The sequence below is a fragment of the Gobio gobio genome, assembly GCF_949357685.1.
Source record: "Gobio gobio genome assembly, chromosome: 21".
NCBI lineage: Eukaryota > Metazoa > Chordata > Actinopteri > Cypriniformes > Gobionidae > Gobio > Gobio gobio.
The window spans coordinates 13,264,305-13,286,205 of NC_137117.1; the positions used below are offsets into that span (position 1 = coordinate 13,264,305).

The window sequence follows — 21,901 nt, forward strand, 5'->3', positions numbered from 1 at the left end:
ATTTATTTAGTCTTGTATTACTTACATTTTTATATTTAAGTAATAAAAGTGGCAAGGCCACTTTCTCTGTACAGTGTTTTTTTTTTTTTTTTGAAAATAAAGATTATTGGAGTACATTCTGCAAGAAAATACTATTTCAGTCCTTACTTTCAAGTTTCAATGTGTTCATTTCCTTTCAGGCCTTAATTACACCTACATTTACTGTCAATTTCTGAATTTTCTGAGTTACACTTTTTTCCCTCATGTTTATGTATGCAAGTGTTCTAAGAAAAAAAAGAGGAAACAATCTCTAGTATAAATACAAAAAAGCTAAACACCTCTTCCACATTCGATCTGCTCAGCTGTCTTGACAAGATATAACAACCTAAAAAAAAGTGGGGACTATGGTTTTATTTCCTATCAAATTGATTCCTTTTAGCTAGAAAAGAGACACAGTGGAAAGAGCAGGTAAGAACTAAATGGCAGGCTGTATTTAGTATTTTCTAACTGGAATAAATTTAGCTAAACAGATTAATATGATTTTCTTCTGTTGTTTTGTCCTAAAGAAAAGACCCATTTCATTAATGTCTGTTGATTCTCCACAGAAAACCGTAAAGAACTGAACCAGGACAAATCGGATCTCTGACTGAAGTAGTTTGTGAAGTTGCAGAACAACATGACCGACAATGAAACAATGGACCTAGACTACTATGACACTGACTATGAAGACCAGTTGTGTCGTAAAGAAGAGGTGGTGAAAGTTGGATCCATTATTATTCCAGTCTTTTTCTCATTAGTTGTTGTGTTAAGCTGCATTGGGAACATCCTTGTTCTGGTCATCCTGGCACTTTACGAGAGTCTCAAATCCATGACCAACGTGTTCATCCTCAATTTAGCTCTGTCAGATCTGCTGTTTACTTTCGGACTTCCATTCTGGGCCTCGTACTACATCTGGGGTTGGACGTTTGGAGATGGCGGCTGTAAAGCGGTGAAGTTTTTCTTCTATGTTGGCTTTTACAGCAGCGTGTTGTTCTTAACTCTCATGACCATTCAGCGTTACATGGCAGTGGTTCATCCTCTGTCTGACTGGGAGAAATGCAAAGGCTTTTCAGTCGCTCCTGTTATCGTTTGGATCCTGAGCGGAACGGTTTCATTGCTCGGTTCATTTCATAGCAAAGCTATAACACATTTTGACAATTCATACTGTGAATACGGCACTGTTGAAATGAAATCTGGCATTGCTTATTTTCAAAATGCTTTTTTCTTCATTGCATTTCTAATAATGGGATTTTGCTATGGCAGAATGCTACAGACAATAACAAAATCTAGGACCAATAAGAGACACAAGACTGTTAGACTAATATTCTGCATTGCACTGGTGTTTTTTCTTGGTTGGGCTCCATATAACATTGTTATGTTCTTAAAATCTTTGACCGATCTGAACATCAAGCCATTCACAGACTGTACAGTAAGCATCAGACTCGATTATGCATATTATGCTTGCCGAATGTTAGCTTTTACACACTGTTGCTTGAACCCTGTGTTTTACGTTTTCATTGGCGTAAAGTTCAGGAATCATCTAAAATCAATTCTTCAGAAGATCTTTCAAAAAAAAAAAAACTTCGATTTCAGTCAAACCGGATTGGCAAAAAATCAATCGCAGGGTTCAATGTACTAAGAGAAAACTCAAGTACTTTTAGCGAATGCAATGAACCAACCATGAGTTCCAAGATGCTGTGAATTTGTGAATGATGTACATATTTTTAAGAGGGTAACGATTCTGTTGTAGCTCCTGTAGCATTGTTTTAATATTTTTAATGTGCTGGAATTTATTATTTGAAAACTTTGTTGAGTCATTGCGCACCTACTGCCAATATAATTACAATCGTTGCATGATTAAAATATAAAAAATGGACGAAATGTTGCCTTGGCAGGAAAATTCCTCTCTATCAAGCAGCAAAAGCATTCAGTTATGAAAAAAAATCATGTTTTAAATTCTAGGTTCTTCCTTTTTGTGGTTGAAGTTCTCATTTCATGAAAGGTCAAACAAACCAGAAGTATGTAATGAATGAACCACTGACAAATGTTCCATTTTTATACAATTTTTGTCATTAATGCAGAAAAGATTTTCACATCTGTATATATCTATATATTTTATTTACTGTATGTGTTTACATGATTGTTTCCATGTTTATGTCACTGCTTGTATGGTATAAATTCAATAATGTAGAGTAAAAGTAAAGTAGAGCATGAGCATAAAGTCTATGAGAGTCCAGTTTATGAAACATATGCTCCTCACTCTTAAAAATAAATGTTCTTTATTGGCATCTATTTACCTTTCCATTATACAAAAAAGGTTCTTTATAGTGGAAAAAAAAGTTTAGACTTTTAAAACCTGTGAAAAAATGGTCCAAGAACTGTTTACTGAAAGGTTTTTTGAGGAACCAAAAAATGGTTTTCTGTGGCATCACTGAAAACACCCCTATTGGAACCTTTATTTTTAAGAATGTGGTCAGTTACAAAAATAATTTTCAGTAGTTTCAATATGGACATGTGTTCTGTTTATCAGTGGAATCAACTATATTCACTTATAGCAGGACAAATCGACCGTCAGAAAGTTAATTGGTATCAAATTATGCACAACAAAAAATATGCAACAAGTTTCACATCCACAGTCAGGTTCATTTCCTCAAATTCTGTTAATTGAAGATGTTTGTTTTCCAGCAAAGGAATAATAGGAAAAATGAGTAAAATGTAAAATAAAGCATGCAGTCAAGGGCTGGTTCAACAATAAGGCAAGTAGAGGATCTGTTAGCAGCAGTCTTACTTTATTAAACCAAACTAAACAAAACAACACACTATATATTGATCTGGAAAATAATATATTGATTTAAAATGTATCCAGGTTCAATTACCGAACATACAATCTTAATTTAATTTAAATAAAACAATGATTTTACAAGATATGAGACAATTTCTGTTTCCCTTTATTGTCCTTATTTAATCCCTCACTATAGCAGAACCGTTTGAGATATCCAATATCCGTTCGCATTTTAGCAACCTCCGTATCTTTGTTTCATGTTGACCGAGTTTGGTGGAGATTGAACAAATCGCCTACGAGGAGAACGTAAAAACTCAGAGCCTGATTTATCCAAAAAATTCTAATTCAAACCAAAATATCTGACTTCCTGTCGGAGCTAATGACTGTAAATTAGAAAGTTGTCCGGCTCGAAGAGAACAATATATATACCAAGTTTGGTAACTGTAGATAAAACTAACCCAACCAATCAACACTTTTGACAAAAGGTGGCGCTACTGAGCCCCTCCACCACACCCGTTTCTGAGGCTATGCCCATTTCAACTGACTGACATCTCTGATGTGTGTGTCGAGTTTCAAGCAATTTCAAGCATGCTAAGTCTCAAAAACAGCCAAAAAGATTATTAAACTTTGTCACTTTGACACAAAGATTATACAAACTTTGCCATGGCAACAGTATTTAAAATATCAGAAATCCATTCATATTTCTCTATCTGTCATGTTTTCACATTATACTGATGAAGTTTGAACTTTCAAACTCTGGCACTTTTGGGGCCCTTACCATGCTTGAAAACTCTTGAAACTTTGCACACACATCGGAATCTACAGCCATCAGGGCCAGACCAAAGCTGGTACCCGGGTGTGGCAGGAGGGCTCGACAGCGCCCCCTTAAGTGGGGTCTGAAAACTTGGTCCATATATCAAACACACTTGCACGTACATGTATGAAACTCGGTACACAGATAGATCTCATTGGGCCAAACAACTTTTGTGCGTCAGCCCAACAGGAAGTGAGCTATTATGGGTTGTTCGGAAAACGCATGCTCTGGAATTTGATATACTCCTCCTAGGCGATTCACCCGATCAGTGCCAAACTTGGTCAGCATGAAGTCAAGACATTGAGGAGGCAAAATTGCGAGCAGATTTTTGATATTGCGAACAGTTTGGCCGTGGCGAGGAGAAAAAATAATTGGCGAGAAAAGGGAAACAGGAAGTGTGTTATAAATTCTGCAAACATTGACTGATTTGTATGAAACTTCAGCTGTGTGTTCGTTGTAAGAGGCTGATCACATGGGTGTCACTATTGTGAGTCAAAGTTATAGCACCCCCAACTGGCAGCAGGAAGTGTGTTATTTTCAAAATGTGCTTTGAAATCATCATCTTATTTTTACCCGATTTACTTCAAACTTCATCAGTATGATTTCAAAATATAGCAGATGTAAACCTGGTAAGCACTTCTTGATATTATAAATATTGTTGCCATGGCAACACATCAAACTATAATATTCTTTTTCGATGCTTTTGAGAGTCTTACAATGCTTCAAATTACATGAAACTCGACACACATTTCAGACATGCTGTCCAGTAGATATGGGCAAAGACTTAAAAACGGGCGTGGTGGAGGGGCTCAGTAGCGCAATCTTTTGACAAAAGTGGGGGGGTTAGTTTTTACAGTCACCAAACTCTGTAAATATATTGTTCTCTTTGAGCTGGACAACTTTCTAATTTACAGTCATTAGCTCCGAACAACAGGAAATCAGATATTTAGGGCTCGAGGTGTGAAGACCCTATTGTAATTGCTCAGCCCATCATTCTTCTTCTCCCAAGTGAATTGCATTTTTGAAGGCCTAAACACGCTCGAAAACTCATTAAACTTTGCACACGCATCAGAAGTGGTGAAAATGTACATCTGATATGGGTTTCAGAATTAGGCATGGCAAAATGGTTCGATAGCACCACCTACAAAATTTCAATTAAGCATCATTTACGCTGTTTCATGTATGAGTATGAAAATTCGATAGACGCATTCAACAGCCCAATACCTACAAAAAAGCGCCAAATCTGAAAAACCAACAGGAAGTGAGATATATTGAATTTTCTTTGCTAAATTGGTGCAGTTTTTGCCAATGCCAGACGTTGTACTTTAACAAATTCCGCCTAGAGATTTAATCAGATCATCATCATATTTGCACAGTCTAATCTAAAGGCCTTTGCGATGTTAAATTGCGAAGATCTTGAGTTTTCTTTGAAGGGCGTGTCCGTGGCGGCCTCACAAATTTTGATATTTTGATGCCATGACATTTACATTTACAATTATATTTAGTCATTTAGCAGACGCTTTTATCCAAAGCGACTTACAAATGAGGGCAATAGAAGCAACTAGAGCAGTCAAGGGCAACAATATGCAAGTGCTGTAACAAGTCTCAGTTAATCTAGCACAGAACATAATGTTTTTTTTTTTTTTTTATAAATTAGACAGACAGACAATGAATAGAATGATAAGTGCTATTCTTGATTGGTCAGGTGCTGCTGGAAAAGATGTGTCTTTAGATGTTTTTTGAAAATGGCTACAGATTCGGCCGCACAAATTGAGATAGGCAGGTCTTTCCACCAAGTGGGGGCGGTCCAGGAAAAGGTCCGTGAGAGCGATTTCATGCCTCTCTGGTATGGCACCACAAGGTGTCGTTCACTGACAGAACGTAAGTTCCTGGAGGGTGTGTAAGTCTGAACAAGCGAGTTTAGGTATATTGGTGCAGAGCCAGTGGTTGCTTTAAAGGCAAGCACCAGTGCCTTGAATTTAATGTGAATGGCTATTGGTAGCCAGTGCAGACTGATGAAGAGAGGCGTGACGTGTGCTCTCTTCGGCTCATTAAAGACCAACCTCGCCGCTGCATTCTGGATCAGTTGCAAGGGTTTGATAGTGCATGCCAGAAGGCCCGCTAGAAGAGCATTACAGCAGTCCAGTCTGGAGAGAACAAGAGCTTTTACCAGTAGTTGTGTGGCATGATCTGATAGGAAGGGTCGAATCTTCCTAATGTTGAATAGTGCAAATCTGCAGGACCGGGTTTTTGCAGTAATGTGGTCAGTGAATTTTAGCTGATCATCAATCACAACCCCAAGGTTCCTGGCTGTCCTGGACGAAGTTATGGTTGATGAACCTAGCTGAATGGAGAGATTGCTAGGTTCATCAGAGCGTGCGCGCGCCAACTGGCTGGAGTTTTCACGGACATTTTTAACCTGTCCCTCTCCCTGTCTGTGGTCCCCACATGCTTCAAAACGTCCACCATTGTTCCTGTACCTAAGCAGTCAAAAACACTCTGCTTAAACGACTGGCGTCCTGTTGCTCTGACCCCCATCATCAGCAAATGCTTTGAGAGACTAGTCAGAAACCACATCTGCTCTGTTCTCCCCCCCTCACTGGACCCACTGCAGTTTGCATACCGCAAAAACCGCTCCACTGATGATGCCATTTCATCAACAATTCACACTGCTCTCTCCCACCTGGAAAAGAGGAACACATATGTGAGAATGCTGTTTGTAGACTACAGCTCAGCATTCAACACCATTGTGCCCTCCATACTTGACATTAAACTCCGGGCTCTCGGCTTAAACAGCTTGTTATGCAGCTGGATCCTGGACTTCCTGTCAAACAGACGCCAGGTGGTCAGAATGGGCAGTAACATCTCCTCACCACTGACTCTCAACACTGGAGCCCCTCAGGGCTGTGTTCTCAGCCCACTCCTGTACTCTTTGTACACACATGACTGTGTGGCAACCCACAGCTCCAACACCATCATCAAGTTTGCTGACGATACGACGGTGGTAGGTCTCATCACTGACAATGATGAAACGGCCTACAGAGAGGAGGTGCACACTCTGACACGATGGTGTCAGGAGCACAACCTCTCCCTCAACGTCAGCAAGACCAAGGAGCTGGTGGTCGACTTCAGGAGGAATGAGAGAGAACACCGCCCCATCACCATCGATGGAGCACCGGTGGAGAGAGTCAGCAGCTTCAAGTTCCTCGGTGTCCACATCACAGAGGAACTCTCATGGTCCGTCCACACCGAGGCCGTTGTGAAGAAGGCTCATCAGCGCCTTTTCTTCCTGCGACGGCTGAGGAGGTTTGGAATGAGCCGCCACATCCTCACACGGTTCTACACCTGCACCATAGAGAGCCTGCTGACTGGCTGCATCACCACCTGGTACGGCAACAGTACCGCCCGCAGCCGCAAAGCCCTGCAAAGGGTAGTGCGCACGGCCAGCTGCATCATCGGAGGTGAGCTTCCCTCCCTCCAGGACATTTATGTCAGGCGGTGTGTGAAGAGAGCTCAGAGGATCATCAGAGACTCTAGCCACCCGAACCATGGGCTGCTCTCACTGATGCCATCAGGCAGACGGTACCGCAGCATCAGATCACGCACCAGCCGACTCCAGAACAGCTTCTTCCCACAAACAATCAGACTCCTTAACTCTTGACCCATCAGGATCATAACACACACTGGACAGAATATCACTCAGCACAACCCACTGTAGATAAACACACATTATATACACATTTATTTATCATACAGCATCTATTGCACTTTGGATTTCAATTTTTCAATCTGTGAATAATATTTTATACTGTACATTGTATATTATTATTACTATTATAGCGTAATGTATATTGTTTAGTGTATGTTTAGTGTATATTGTTTAAAGTATATGTATATTGTAAGTATGTGTATATTGTTTAAAGCTGTGAGAACTACACTCACATTGTGTAAATTATTTATTGTTTATTGTAGAGTTTACTGTGCTGTGAGTAATTGTGGGCGCATCAGTGTAATCTGATGCTGCTTTAAATGTTGTACATGTCATGTCATGACTACCATGTTGCTCGGAACTGCACCTAAGAATTTCACCTACTGTTGCACTTGTGCATATGTAGAGTGACAAATAAAGTGATTTGATTTTGATTTGATTTGATTTGATTTGAGATTGTGATGCAGTGCTGGTTTGGCTGAGACCACAAGCAGTTCTGTCTTTGCAAGGTTGAGTTGCAGGTGATGTTCCTTCATCCAGGCTGAAATGTCTGTTAGGCAGGCAGCGATACGAACACCATCCAGTGGATCATCTGGTTGAAATGAGAAGTAGAGTTGAGTGTCGTCGGCATAGCAGTGATAGGAAAAGCCATGTTTCTGAATGACCGATCCCAATGATGACATGTAGATGGAGAAGAGAAGTGGTCCAAGCACTGAGCCCTGGGGAACGCCAGTGGCTAGATGATGTGAATTAGACACTACACCACTCCATGACACCCTGAAGGACCTACCTGAGAGGTAAGACATGAACCACTGGAGAGCAGTTCCTGAGATGCCCATCTTCATGAGAGTTGACAGGAGGATCTGGTGATTAACTGTGTCAAAAGCAGCAGACAAATCCAGTAAGATAAGTACTGTGGATTTGGAGGCTGCTCTTGCCTGTCTCAGTGCCTCCGTAACCGAGAGCAGGGCAGTCTCAGTTGAGTGGCCGCTTTTGAAACCGGATTGGTTGATGTCCAGGAGGTTGTTCTGTTCAAGAAACGTAGAGAGCTGATTAAACACAACCCGCTCAAGTGTCTTTGCAATGAAAGGCAGAAGGGATACCGGTCTGTAGTTTTCTAAAAGTGCTGGGTTTAGAGAGGGTTTCTTAAGCAGTGGGGTTACCCGAGCCTGCTTAAATGCTGTGGGGAAAATCCCGGTGTGAAGAGAGGTGTTGACAATGGCTTTCCTGTAGCTCAAACAGTAGAGCATGGCGCTAGCAACGCCAAGGTCATGGGTTCGATTCCCAGGGAAAGCAAGAACTGACGAAATGTAAAATGTGTATCTTGAATGCAATGTAAGTCGCTTTGGATAAAAGCGTCTGCCAAATGCATAAATGTAAATGTAAATGTAAATGACAATGTGAGTGAGTGCAGGAGTAACAGAAGAAGAAATGGCCTGAAGGAGGTGAGTGGGGATAGGATCAAGCGGACATGTAGTGGGATGATTGGAAAGGGTGAGTTTGGAGACATCTGCTTCGGAGAGCAGAGAGAAGGAGGGGAACGTGTGTGTGATGGTTGTTGGGATGTGTGTGTCGGTTTGTGGTGTGGAGAATTGGCTGCTGATGGAAGAGGTTTTGTTTGTGAAAAATGATGCAAAGTCATCAGCTGTAAGAGTTGACGAGGGGGGGAGGGGGGGAGGGGGGGACAAAGGAGCGAAGAGAATGTTTTGAAAAGTGCACGAGAGTATGTAGTTTTAGCAGTGGAGACATTAGTAGAGAAAGAAGCGAGAAGAGACTGATACAGGGTTAGGTCAGTAGCGTTTTTAGTTTTGCGCCACTTCCTCTCTGCCGCCCGGAGTCCAGAGCGATGTTCACGGAGAACATCAGACAGCCAGGGGGCAGAGGGGGTGGTGCGGGCTGGCCTGGATGAAAGGGGACAGAGGTTGTCTAAGCAAGATGTTAGAGTGGAGCAAAGAGTGTCAGTAGCACTGTTAGTGTCTAGTGCTGAGAACTCGGCAGGTGGAGGGAGTGAGGATGAAACCATAGTGGATAGACGGGAGGAAGAGAGCGAGCGTAGATTACGCCGAAAGGTGATCTGCGGAGGAGTGCGTGTTGTGTCCGGAGTCAGTATGAGGTTAAGAGTGATGAGAAAGTGATCTGAGGTGTGCAGTGGAGTAACTAAAGTGTTGTCTGTGGAGCAGTAGCGTGTGTAGATCAGGTCCAGATGGTTACCTGATTTGTGAGTAGCTGTAGTAGATACTCGCTTAAAGTCAAATGAGGTCAGAAGTCTGCAGCCTGAAGTCTGCAGCCATGGGTTTATCAAGGTGGATGTTGAAGTCACCAAGCAGTACCAGAGGAGTGCCATCCTCAGGGAAGTGAGAGAGTAAAATATCCAATTCATCCAAGAAGTTACCCAGTTGACCTGGAGGGCGATAAATAACTACAACATGGATTTTAGCCGGGTGAGTGATAGTTATTGAATGTGATTCAAATGAGCAGTTGCCAGATAGAGAAGGAATGGGCTCAAATTTCCAATCATTTGAGATGAGCAAACCAGTACCTCCACCCCTCCCAATCGGGCGTGGGGTGTGTGAAAAAGTGAAATTATTTGAGAGAGCAGCAGGAGTGGCAGTGTCTTCTGGTTTGATCCAGGTTTCAGTCAGAGCCATGAGACTGAAATGTGAATGAGTAGAAATAGATGGAATAAAGTCTGCTTTGTTTACAGCAGACTGGCAATTCCACAGACCAATTGGAATGGACATTAATGTAGCAGAGGAAATAGGTACACTTTGCAGATTATTAGGATTACGGCGCCTAGAATGTACTGAGCGTGACTTACGGGTGTATGTGGTACTAGTATAGATTTGGAAGCACATAGTGAATACGGGTTAGAGAAATAAACAGATGAAAACACAAAGTGGACAGAGTAGAAGGAAAGCTATTAAGTGCCTTGTCAGTGTCCTTGCTCGAGTGGAGTCGCGCAGAGTAGAGTCGAATGGTCTTTACACTCTTCGGTCTTCACACGAGGAGGCTGAACGCACCAGCGTTAACGAGCGTATTAAATAGATGCTAATCACTGCATTCAGAACAGGTGAGGACGCTTTTGTAATTCGCCCAAACAATCAAGGCAACAGCCTGTCAATGGCTCAGCTCAAAAGCGAAACTATCACTCACTAGTGCGAATATCCCGCAATAACAATTGAGTGCGGCCGGCAAAAACACCCCTGGTTATAGTTCAAATACAATTATCTTAACCAGTAAAATTATAAATCGAAAAATAACTACAGAATCGAAATGTATCCACTTGATAGCGTGTAATACGCTGAGCAAATCCAGCAAACTGAGTAATTAGAAAAAACACTTACACACGGCTTCAATGCGCTCCTTCACTCTCGGCGCGCTTCTCCTAGTTCCATTTAACCTTAACCCATGACACAGGAAGTTTTTGTAACTCGGGCATTCAATGTCCGATCTGCCCCAAACTTCACATGTTTGATAAGAGTCCTGGCCTGAACACATCTACATGCCAATATTCAGTCAAAGTTATTGCGCCACCAACTGGCAGCACGTAGTGTCACTTTCAATTATTTTCTTATTTTCACCCGATTTACTTCAAACTTCATCAGTATAATGTCAAAACATGGCAGATAGAGACATATGAATGGATTCCTGATATTTTAAATACTGTTGCTATGACCGTGTCAAAGTTTAATAATCTTTTTTGGGTGTTTTGGAGACTCTTAGCATGCTTGAAATTGCATGAAACTCGACACACACATCAGAGATTTTCTCTCTTGATGATGATAATTTACTACCCCTTTCATATCATAGGCTATCACAAATAAGTATCACTTTAATGTGAATAAGTAAAAAAAAAAAACACTATACAATACCTTGAATTAAATACTGGCCTTCTGGACTTACAGAATTTTGAGCAGCAAAAGATAACTTTGCACATATTTGAAAGTGATCTATTATATCCTATGACATTAAAATGTATCTATATTTAAATAACATCATGGGTGTGGCACCAGCTGCTGCGGTAAATGTGGCATATTCGAGCGATTTTAAAATACTCTTCTGTTTAAATGCATATTGCCTGTCGTGCGCAGTTGCCCTGAAGCCACCGGGGTGGCGGGCCCGCCATCGCTGCTTGCAGCTTTAATTCATTATTAACTTTAATGCAATTTTATGATTTAACCAGTTTGTAAATACTTTATCACAAGAAAAAAATTATAATAATAACCTATTAAACATGAAAGTATTTTAAGACATTTCATTTAAGACATTTCTAGTTATATAGAACCTTTTTGGCATAAAGGGTTCTTTAGAAATATTTAGAACCCCAATGAACTGAGGCCACATAAAGAAAAATATCATAAAAGATATCATAGTACTTTAAAGTATGTTTATGAGCGGTTTAAAAAAATAAAACAATCAAAACTAAATCCATAAAAATGAACCCATGATGGGAACTCCTAAAAGGTTTTAAGTGCCTCACAGAACCCTTTAAGGTTCCATTTAACCTTTTAGATTGTATTATATATTGTTGTATGTCTTGTCTACCATTGCAAATGGGTTAAGTGGAACAGTTACTTCAGTTGTAAAGATCACAAAGCCACTTCAGCTTCCTCTGTGTACGTGAGATGAAAGGATCTAGAGGCTGAGGTTTGAGGGAGGATGCATGTCAACATCACTCACAAATCACTCCAAGAACAATCATGCTGCTCTTTTTAATACAGTGATTACATTCTTTTAATTTTCTGTCATTTTAACTAGTTGATCTAAGGAACATGTAACATCACAATGATGATATGCACATCTTGAGAAAAAATGTGACCATGGATGTACAAAGTTCATGAAATTCCAGTTAATTTTATACTAGAGATTGTGGTGTGTGTAGCAGTTTTTTTAATGAGCTGTTTTGATCATCATTGTGCTCTACAAGGTCCATATCATCAAGAATTCAGGTAAGCTGTTTGCTTCTGACAGGTATAACTTCTCTTTTTCCCCAAATGAAAAGGAAGATTATATTAATGTCTCTTCATAGACATCCTCTAAAGTTGAAAATGAAATATTATTTCAATGTGTTACAAGAAAATACCATTTCAGTCTTTCTATTTCAAATGTTTTATTTATTGTGTAACTTTGTATGTCTGAAATTTACAAGCAATTTCTGAGTAAAAAACTTTGTTTTCAGTATACATGGAGCAAAGAATTGAACCTGGACAAATCAGATCTGGTCAGTTTGGGATGTTGCAGAACAACATGACCGACAAGGAAACAATGGACCTAGACTACTATGACATTGACTATGAAGACCAGTTGTGTCGTAAAGAAGAGGTGGTGAAAGTTGGATCCATTATTATTCCAGTCTTTTTCTCATTAGTTGTTGTGTTAAGCTGCATTGGGAACATCCTTGTTCTGGTCATCCTGGCACTTTACGAGAGTCTCAAATCCATGACCAACGTGTTCATCCTCAATTTAGCGCTATCAAATCTACTGTTTACTTTCGGACTTCCATTCTGGGCCTCGTACTACATCTGGGGTTGGACGTTTGGAGATGGCGGCTGTAAAGCGGTGAAGTTTTTCTTCTATGTTGGCTTTTACAGCAGCGTGTTGTTCTTAACTCTCATGACCATTCAGCGTTACATGGCAGTGGTTCATCCTCTGTCTGACTGGGAAAAACACAAAGGCTTTTCAGTCGCTCCTGTTATCGTTTGGATCCTGAGCGGAACGGTTTCATTGCTCAGTTCATTTCATAGCAAAGTCATAACACATTTTGACAATACATACTGTGAATACGGCACTGTTGAAATGAAATCTGGCATTGCTTATTTTCAAAATGCTTTTTTCTTCATTGCATTTCTAATAATGGGATTTTGCTGTGGCAGAATGCTTTGGACGATAACAAAATCTAGGACCAATAAGAGACACAAGACTGTTAGACTAACATTTGTTATTGTGCTGGTGTTTTTTGTTGGTTGGGCTCCATATAACATTGTTATGTTCTTAAAATCTTTGACCGATCAGAACATCCAGCCATTCACAGACTGTACAGTAAGCATCAGACTCGATTATGCATATTATGCTTGCCGAATGTTAGCTTTTACACACTGTTGCTTGAACCCAGCCTTTTTAGTTTTTGTAGATGCAAGGTTCTGTAATAATTTGCTAGCAATTCCCAGGAGGGTCTTATGTAAAGATTTAAGTCTATGAGCAATCTGCTTTGTTCGACTTGGCGAGATAAATACTTGAGTCATAAGAAGGTTTGATGAATCTGGGGGCAGATTGGATCAAATCATCATTGGTATGAAACATTAAACAAAATCCTTGAATGCTATCTTTGTGTAAAAGCATGTTTTGAGTTCATGCAGCCCGAAAGGAAAATATGCTGTGAATAAAGTGTTCGTGACTTTATCAAAACACTCCCACCTAAACTTACTGTAAAAGAAACCGCATGACAACGGTCTTTGAAAAACGCAGATTACACAGTTTTGTTTCTGTGCAGTGAAATGTGCAAATAGTTATGACTGGAAAGTGACACTTTTTTCTTTCACTTGACAAAGTGGTCTACGTGGTCTGTGAAAGGAAGCACAGCATCATCATTGATCTACATAAACAGGAAAATGGAAGATTTGAGATACCAAACAAAGATTTTTAAGAGGTTAATAACAAAATATTGTAGCCTATACACTCTACACGATAGCCCTGCAACCATAATCACCTTCATAAAAACAACATACGTTTACAACTTTTTAAATGAATGGTAACACTTTATTTTGCGGTGTCATTATTATATACGTTACATGTAGTTACTATCGTAATAACTTTAAATTATGCATAATTACATGCAACTAACTCTAAACCAAACTAAACCACAATCCTAACCCTATAGTAAGTAGCCTACATGTAGTTAATTAATATTACTCAGTACTTAAATGTATAATTTAGGGGTGACCTTGAATAGTTGAAGATTCGATTCTTTGATAGGAGGAGCCTGATTCGACTACCAATCTCACAGTCGGATCTTCGCAGAGGTGTTATGAAACGAAGATCATGTCATTTTGGCTATATGGGGTTGCGGTGCTCAATAGCCCCTTGCACACATACAGTCTTTACTGGTAAATTAACTAAACGATTACAGTAATGATCGCACTAAATTATCATCTTTCTCACAGCTTTTTTAACGTGTTGCAGTCTACAGGTGCTGGTCATATAATTAGAACATCAAAAAGTTGATTTATTTCACTAATTCCATTCAAAAAGTGAAACTTGTAGATTATATACATTCATTACACACAGACTGATATATTTCAAATGTTTATTTCTTTAATTTTGATGATTATAACTGACAACTAAGGAAAATCCCAAATTCAGTATCTCAGAAAATTAGAATATCACTTAAGACCGCTTAAGATCACTTTAGAAATCTTGGCCAACTGAAAAGTATGAACATGAAAAGTATGAGCATGTACAGCACTCAATACTTAGTTGGGGCTCCTTTTGCCTGAATTACTGCAGCAATGCGGCGTGGCATGGAGTCGATCAGTCTGTGGCACTGCTCAGGTGTTATGAGAGCCCAGGTTGCTCTGATAGTGGCCTTCAGCTCTTCTGCATTGTTGGGTCTGGCATATCGCATCTTCCTCTTCACAATACCCCATAGATTTTCTATGGTCAGGCGAGTTTGCTGGCCAATTAAGAACAGGGAAACCATGGTCCTTAAACCAGGTACTGGTTGCTTTGGCACTGTGTGCAGGTGCCAAGTCCTGTTGGAAAATGAAATCTGCATCTCCATAAAGTTGGTCAGCAGCAGGAAGCATGAGGTGCTCTAAAACTTCCTGGTATACGGCTGCGTTGACCTTGGACCTCAGAAAACACAGTGGACCAACACCAGCAGATGACATGGCACCCCAAACCATCACTGACTGTGAAAACTTTACACTGGACCTCAAGCAACATGGATTGTGTGCCTCTCCTCTCTTCCTCCAGACTCTGGGACCCTGATTTCCAAAGGAAATGCAAAATTTACTTTCAACAGAGAACATTACTTTGGACCACTTTTTTTCCTTTTTGTCTTTAGCACAGGCGAGACGCTTCTGATGCTGTCTGTTGTTCAAGAGTGGCTTGACACAAGGAATGCGACAGCTGAAACCCATGTCTTGCACACGTCTGTGTGTAGTGGTTCTTGAAGCACTGACTCCAGCTGCAGTCCACTCTTTATGAATCTCCCCCATATTTTTGAATGGGTTTTGTTTCACAATCCTCTCCAGGGTGTGGTTATCCCTATTGCTTGTACACTTTTTTCTACCACATCTTTTCCTTCCCTTCACCTCTCTATTAATGTGCTTGGACACAGAGCTCTGTAAAAAGCTAGCCTTTTTTGCAATGACCTTTTGTGTCTGGCCCTCCTTGTGCAAGGTCAATGGACGTCTTTTGGAACTGTCCAGTCAGCAGTCTTCCCCATGATTGTGTAGCCTACAGAACTAGACTGAGAGACCATTAAAGGCCTTTGCAGGTGTTTTAGTTAATAAGCTGATTAGAGTGTGGCACCAGGTCTCTTCAATATTTAACCTTTTCACAATATTCTAATTTTCTGAGATACTAAATTTGGGATTTTCCTTAGTTGTCTGTTATAATCATCAAAATTAAAAGAAATAAACGTTTGAAAATATATCAGTCTGTGTGTAATGAATGAATATAACACAAGTTTCACTTTTTGAATGGAATTAGTGAAATAAATCAACTTTTTGATGATATTCTAATTATATGACCAGCACCTGTAGACCCAGCCACCTTTTCCATTCATCAGCGCCGCGGCTCAGCAGATACTATTATACGCGTCTCGTGTTTTTAAGAGCAAAAACTCTGTTTTATCACCCCTTTATGCCTTTCACTCAGACGTCAAAATATGTTGTCAAATTGAACAGTTAGAGAAACTAAATTGCTTCTTCTTATGCAGGCGAATGAAGACAGCAGCGTTTAAAGATGACTGACATCACAGAAGTTACCGGTATTTTGGTGCGGATGTGTGAACGGTCTCTTACCGGTAAAAAGCCAGAACGCTGTTGCTTGTGTGAACAGTATATTTGTGTATTTACCTGTAAAGTCATTCTAGTAATTTCCCAGCAATTCCCCAGGACTGCTGTGTGAAAGAGGCTAATGACAAATATTGAAAAGGTAGTTCATGTGTTCATGACCTCAAGGCTAGATTATTGTAATGCTCTACTGGGTGGTTGCCCAGCACGCTTAACCCTCTGGGGTTCTTCATTTATGGGTCACACTCAGGACCTTCAGGTCAAAAATTACCCAGAGGGCGGGATTAAGATAAAAAAAGATTTGAGTAAAATCAATTAAATATATTTTTGTTCAATAATATTTTTTCCTTTTTTTTTGGTTTTGAGATAATTTTATGATTTATAATGAATATTTATGCAATAATTATGACCCATTTTTTCCCATTGAATATAGTAAAAAAAATTATATATATATATATATATATATATATATATATATATATATATATATATATATATATATATATATATATATATATATATATATATATATATATATATATATATATATATATATATATATATATATATATATATATTTATTTATTTATTAAAGCTGTATTTCATTTTAGAGTCAAGCCTAGGCCTCATGAAAGCAATTTTTTAAATGAGATCGGTGCCATCCGGCGGACACATTGAGCATTTTTATCACGCAATAGCACATTTTTACCACTATAGTGGATCTTGCGTTTTATACAAAAATGTAAAAAATTGTAGCTTCATTGGAATGGTCCGAAACTTGGTGACTTTATTGGTACTTGGTATATGAACACCGGATTTGAAAAGTCTAAGTGGTCGTAAAAAATAATCACACTCAGGACCTTCGGGTCAAAAATGACCCACATAGGAAATGAATGGAAAATTGGCAAAAATATGAAAATACAGAGTTTTTTTGTGCATACGATCTACAAATCAGCCAGGATGCAGAAAAAAAGGACTCAACAGTGAAGGGGTGAATCTCTAAAACATCACACACACACACACACACACACACACACACACACACACACACACACACACACACACACACACACACTCTTGATGTTAGACTCACCCCTTCACTGTTGAGTCCTTTTTTTCTGCATCCTAGCTGATGTGTCCTAGTGTGACTATTTTTTTTACGACCAAAAAAAAATGGTTCAACTTTTCAAATCCTGTCCCCAATTTTTTTGGGTGTTCATATATCAAGTACCAATAAAGTCACCAAGTTTTGGACCATTCCGATGAAGCTACGATTTGAAGAAAAAAAAATGATAAAACGCTTCGGGTCATTTTTGACCCGAAGTACCCCAGAGGGTTAATAAACAAACTTCAAATAAACAGCAATTTGAAAAGACTCAAACAAACACTAGGCAGAGTGAAAGACTGGATTTTTTTCCTGATCAGGTAGGGTTTAAGTGATTTCAAAACATTACAGCTGGTTCTAATTTGATTTTTGGATGCTGTGGACATGTTTAGCAAAAAAGACTGCCATTCCAGTTTAGCGTTTATTGTGGTCTCTGCAGTTAAAACGACAAAGTTAACAATTATGGCTATACTTTAATTATTTTAATAATTTATTTAATAAATTATTTTATTTATTGATCACTCAGCGTTGTCTAATTTAACTATTTGTGGCTCGTGTTTTGAATATATGTTCCTCTGCACTTTAGGCATTTTGCACACGTTTGTTCTGCACCTTATTTATTTATTTTTTATTTTTATTTTTTATAAAGGTATATGATGTTCTAATTTAATTCTGTAAATCAATTTTTGATTGTTTTTTGGTGCATTAGATTTGCCGACATGTGAAATGCTAATCTCAGTCTTCAGTGTGGCCTTTCTGCAGATAATTATTTATTTTTATAGGTTTATCCAAAATGTATTTATACATTTTCTTCAATAATCATATCTATATCTATTATATCTTCGTTTAGATATAAGATTCGTATAGATTTGAAAAACATGCACAAAAAAGCAGCTATCAAGCATTTTTTCATCTATTTACTGACATTGATCATGTAAATTCACTGCTGATGATTTCAAACTCGAAACAAAAGCAAAAGCTAGAACTATGCAGACTTGAATTATGCGGTTTCACTTTTTAACATGGAAATCAAATTAATACGAACACTACAATAAACCAAAGTTTTGAAATGCCCAAATGCCCATTAACTGGCAACTACCTCAAAATGTGTTTTGCCGCAACACTTAGCATGAAAACAATAGCTTTCATTGTGAAAGCGATACTTTCATTTCATGTTTGTGAGAGAAAGAGGAATGGTTGAGTTTTGAGGTTGTCACAACTTTAACCCTCCCATTCATCATTAGAACGCACAAATATCCCCGTCCAGTTAGCCAGGAGATTTGAAGAATCATTAGTACTAAGAGGACTGACAAAATTAAGGTAAGACTTAATTATTCTTTATTATATCTTGTATTTTTTAATAAATACAATGAATGAATTCTAACAACACAATTAATATTATCATGTAGAGAACATCATGACTGAAGACTACACAACTCCTGAGTATGATACACCAGAAGACCAACTATGTCGCAAAGAGGAGGTAGTGAAATTCGGATCCATTGTTATTCCACTGTTTTTCACTCTTCTGGTTGTGTTTAGTTGCATTGGTAACCTGCTGGTTCTGGTCATCCTGGTGCTGTACGAGAAGTTTAGATGCCTGATAAACATCCTGATTCTCAATTTAGCTCTGTCAGATCTGCTGTTTACTTTCGGACTTCCATTCTGGGCCTCGTACTACATCTGGGGTTGGACGTTTGGAGATGGCGGCTGCAAAGCGGTGAAGTTTTTCTTCTATCTTGGCTTTTACAGCAGCGTGTTGTTCTTAACTCTCATGACCATTCAGCGTTACATGGCAGTGGTTCATCCTCTGTCTGACTGGGAGGAATGCAGAGGTTTTGCAGTCGCTCCCTTCGTCATTTGGATCATGAGCGGAGCGGCTGCTCTGTCAGTCTCTCTCCGTAGCATCGTCTTGCAACACGATAATAATCTTTACTGTGAATTTGACAGTTTTAGTGCAAAACATGTGGCTGTTTATTCACAAAGCATTTTTTTCCTGATTGCATTTTGCATCATGGGATTTTGCCATGTCAGAATGTTTCTGACAATCAAGCGGTCCCGAACAAAGCTGCGAAACAAGACCATCAAGCTAATATTCTGCATCGGCCTGGTGTTCTTCGTCGGTTGGGCTCCATACAACATTGTTGTGCTCTTGAGAATTTTGCATAATTATGGTTTATCTCCATTCACAGACTGTAAGGTATCCATTCGTCTTGATTATGCATTTTACGCTTGCCGACTGTTGGCTTTTTCACACTGCTGCTTAAACCCAGTGCTTTATGCTCTAATTGGAGAGAAATTCCAGAAACATTTACGGATGATACTGAAGAAAATGTGTCCAAAATAAAGCTGAACCCTGAAAAGAATGTCTTACTCCTTTTCTGTTTATGGTGTTTGTTAAAAAGCAAGAACTCTAACAATGTACATTACATCATGCACTACATTTCAAAAGTTTCAAAAGTTCAAGGAAATTCATACTTTTACTCATCAAGGATGCATTAAACCACTCAAAAGTGACAGTAAGAGACATTTATAGAGTTACAAAAGATTTCGGTTTCAAACAAATACTGTTCTTTTGAACTTTTAACTCAAAGAATCCTGCAAAAATATCCACAAAAATATCAATCAGCCGTTTTCTACATTTCTTAAGCATATTAGAATGAGGTTACTCAATTTCGATGGTCCACTTTAGACATTCTACTGAATCTAAGTAACTTTGCAACTACATGTCAACTAACTCTCATTAGGATATTTGTAGACTGTTAGGTTAGGGTTAATGCTAGGTGTTAGGGTTCAGGTTAGTAGAATATGTTGACGTGTTCTCTAAAACAGGGTTCCTACAGGTTTTTTTAAGACCATTTATATAAAAATGAATACCTATTTCGCGCTTCTCCTTTGCTTGTTGCTTGAGGTCTGTGTTGTGTTGTAGTCTATGGTTGTGGTGCTGTAGTGCGTGATCTTCATTTACTGAAGGCATCATGCAATATTTTGTACTGTGACCCGGGGCTGCGTTGGGTTCTCAATTATTGGTTCCGCCACTCTTTATTTATACTACGTTATTTAATCAAAATAATCGTGGTTGACAAATGAAACTTTTGAGGAAAAACACAATACGGAGAAGTTACATACAGCACAATTTTTAGAACCCAGACATCAAAATCCGAGACTTTTTAAAGTCTTTTTAAGGTATTATTTCCAAATTAATAAATGCAATGCTTTTAAGGCTTTTTAAGACCCCGTGGGAGCCCTGTAAAAAAGTGGGTTATTTTTACTACCCAAATCCTGGGTTGAGCCTTTTGGGTCATTTTTGGGGTTATTTAAGGGTAGTTTTTGTGTAACACAGATCCAGGGTCAGATGTAACAACCCAGTGTTTGGTTAGGTTTTGTGTAACACAGATCCAGGGTCAGACGTAACAACCCAGTGTTTGGTTAGGTTTTGTGTAACACAGATCCAGGGTCAGATGTAATAACCCAGTGTTTGGGTAGTTTTTGTGTAACACAGATCCAGGGTCAGATGTAACAACCCAGTGTTTGGGTAGGTTTTGTGTAACACAGATCCAGGGTCAGATGTAACAACCCAGTGTTTGGTTAGGTTTTGTGTAACACAGATCCAGGGTCAGATGTAACAACCCAGTGTTTGGTTAGGTTTTGTGTAACACAGATCCTGGGTCAGATGTAACAACCCAGTGTTTGGGTAGGTTTTGTGTAACACAGATCCAGGGTCAGACGTAACAACCCAGTGTTTGGGTAGGTTTTGTGTAACACAGATCCAGGGTCAGATGTAACAACCCAGTGTTTGGTTAGGTTTTGTGTAACACAGATCCAGGGTCAGATGTAACAACCCAGTGTTTGGTTAGGTTTTGTGTAACACAGATCCTGGGTCAGATGTAACAACCCAGTGTTTGGGTAGGTTTTGTGTAACACAGATCCAGGGTCAGACGTAACAACCCAGTGTTTGGTTAGGTTTTGTGTAACACAGATCCAGGGTCAGATGTAACAACCCAGTGTTTGGGTAGGTTTTGTGTAACACAGATCCAGGGTCAGACGTAACAACCCAGTGTTTGGGTAGGTTTTGTGTAACCCAGATCCTGGGTCAGACGTAACAACCCAGTGTTTGGGTAGTTTTGTGTAACACAGATCCAGGGTCAGATGTAACAACCCAGTGTTTGGGTAGTTTTGTGTAACACAGATCCAGGGTCAGATGTAACAACCCAGTGTTTGGGTAGGTTTTGTGTAACACAGATCCAGGGTCAGACGTAACAACCCAGTGTTTGGGTAGGTTTTGTGTAACACAGATCCAGGGTCAGACGTAACAACCCAGTGTTTGGGTAGGTTTTGTGTAACCCAGATCCTGGGTCAGACCTAACAACCCAGTGTTTGGGTAGATTTTGTGTAACACAGATCCTGGGTCAGATGTATAAACCCAGTGTTTTTACAACCCAGTTTTAATCCAAAG

General features: G+C 39.3%; 3 protein-coding genes across 3 annotated transcripts; all 3 read left to right on the plus strand.

The window, feature by feature from the left end:
- The first annotated feature begins 332 nt into the window (after window positions 1–332).
- Window positions 333–2,303, plus strand: xcr1a.1 (chemokine (C motif) receptor 1a, duplicate 1). The gene is made up of 2 exons (XM_079801857.1): window positions 333–447; window positions 585–2,303. The coding sequence occupies exon 2, from the start codon at window positions 656–658 to the stop codon at window positions 1,655–1,657; it is 1,002 nt and encodes a 333-aa protein (XP_079657983.1). The 5' UTR covers window positions 333–447; window positions 585–655; the 3' UTR covers window positions 1,658–2,303.
- Window positions 2,304–12,003: 9,700 nt separating this feature from the next.
- LOC307117479 (chemokine XC receptor 1-like) lies at window positions 12,004–13,638 on the plus strand. Its single transcript, XM_079802333.1, has one exon. The coding sequence runs from the start codon at window positions 12,508–12,510 to the stop codon at window positions 13,519–13,521; it is 1,014 nt and encodes a 337-aa protein (XP_079658459.1). The 5' UTR covers window positions 12,004–12,507; the 3' UTR covers window positions 13,522–13,638.
- Window positions 13,639–18,675: 5,037 nt separating this feature from the next.
- On the plus strand, window positions 18,676–19,804 carry LOC307117480 (chemokine XC receptor 1-like). Its single transcript, XM_079802334.1, has 2 exons — window positions 18,676–18,765; window positions 18,855–19,804. Exon 2 carries the CDS (start codon window positions 18,863–18,865, stop codon window positions 19,790–19,792), a length of 930 nt encoding a protein of 309 aa, XP_079658460.1. The 5' UTR covers window positions 18,676–18,765; window positions 18,855–18,862; the 3' UTR covers window positions 19,793–19,804.
- Window positions 19,805–21,901: the final 2,097 nt, after the last annotated feature.

Excerpts from the sequence above, each read along its gene's own strand:
- xcr1a.1 (XM_079801857.1), top strand. The coding sequence starts at position 656 with ATGACCGACAATGAAACAATGGACCTAGACTACTATGACACTGACTAT.
- LOC307117479 (XM_079802333.1), top strand. The coding sequence starts at position 12,508 with ATGGAGCAAAGAATTGAACCTGGACAAATCAGATCTGGTCAGTTTGGG.
- LOC307117480 (XM_079802334.1), top strand. The coding sequence starts at position 18,863 with ATGACTGAAGACTACACAACTCCTGAGTATGATACACCAGAAGACCAA.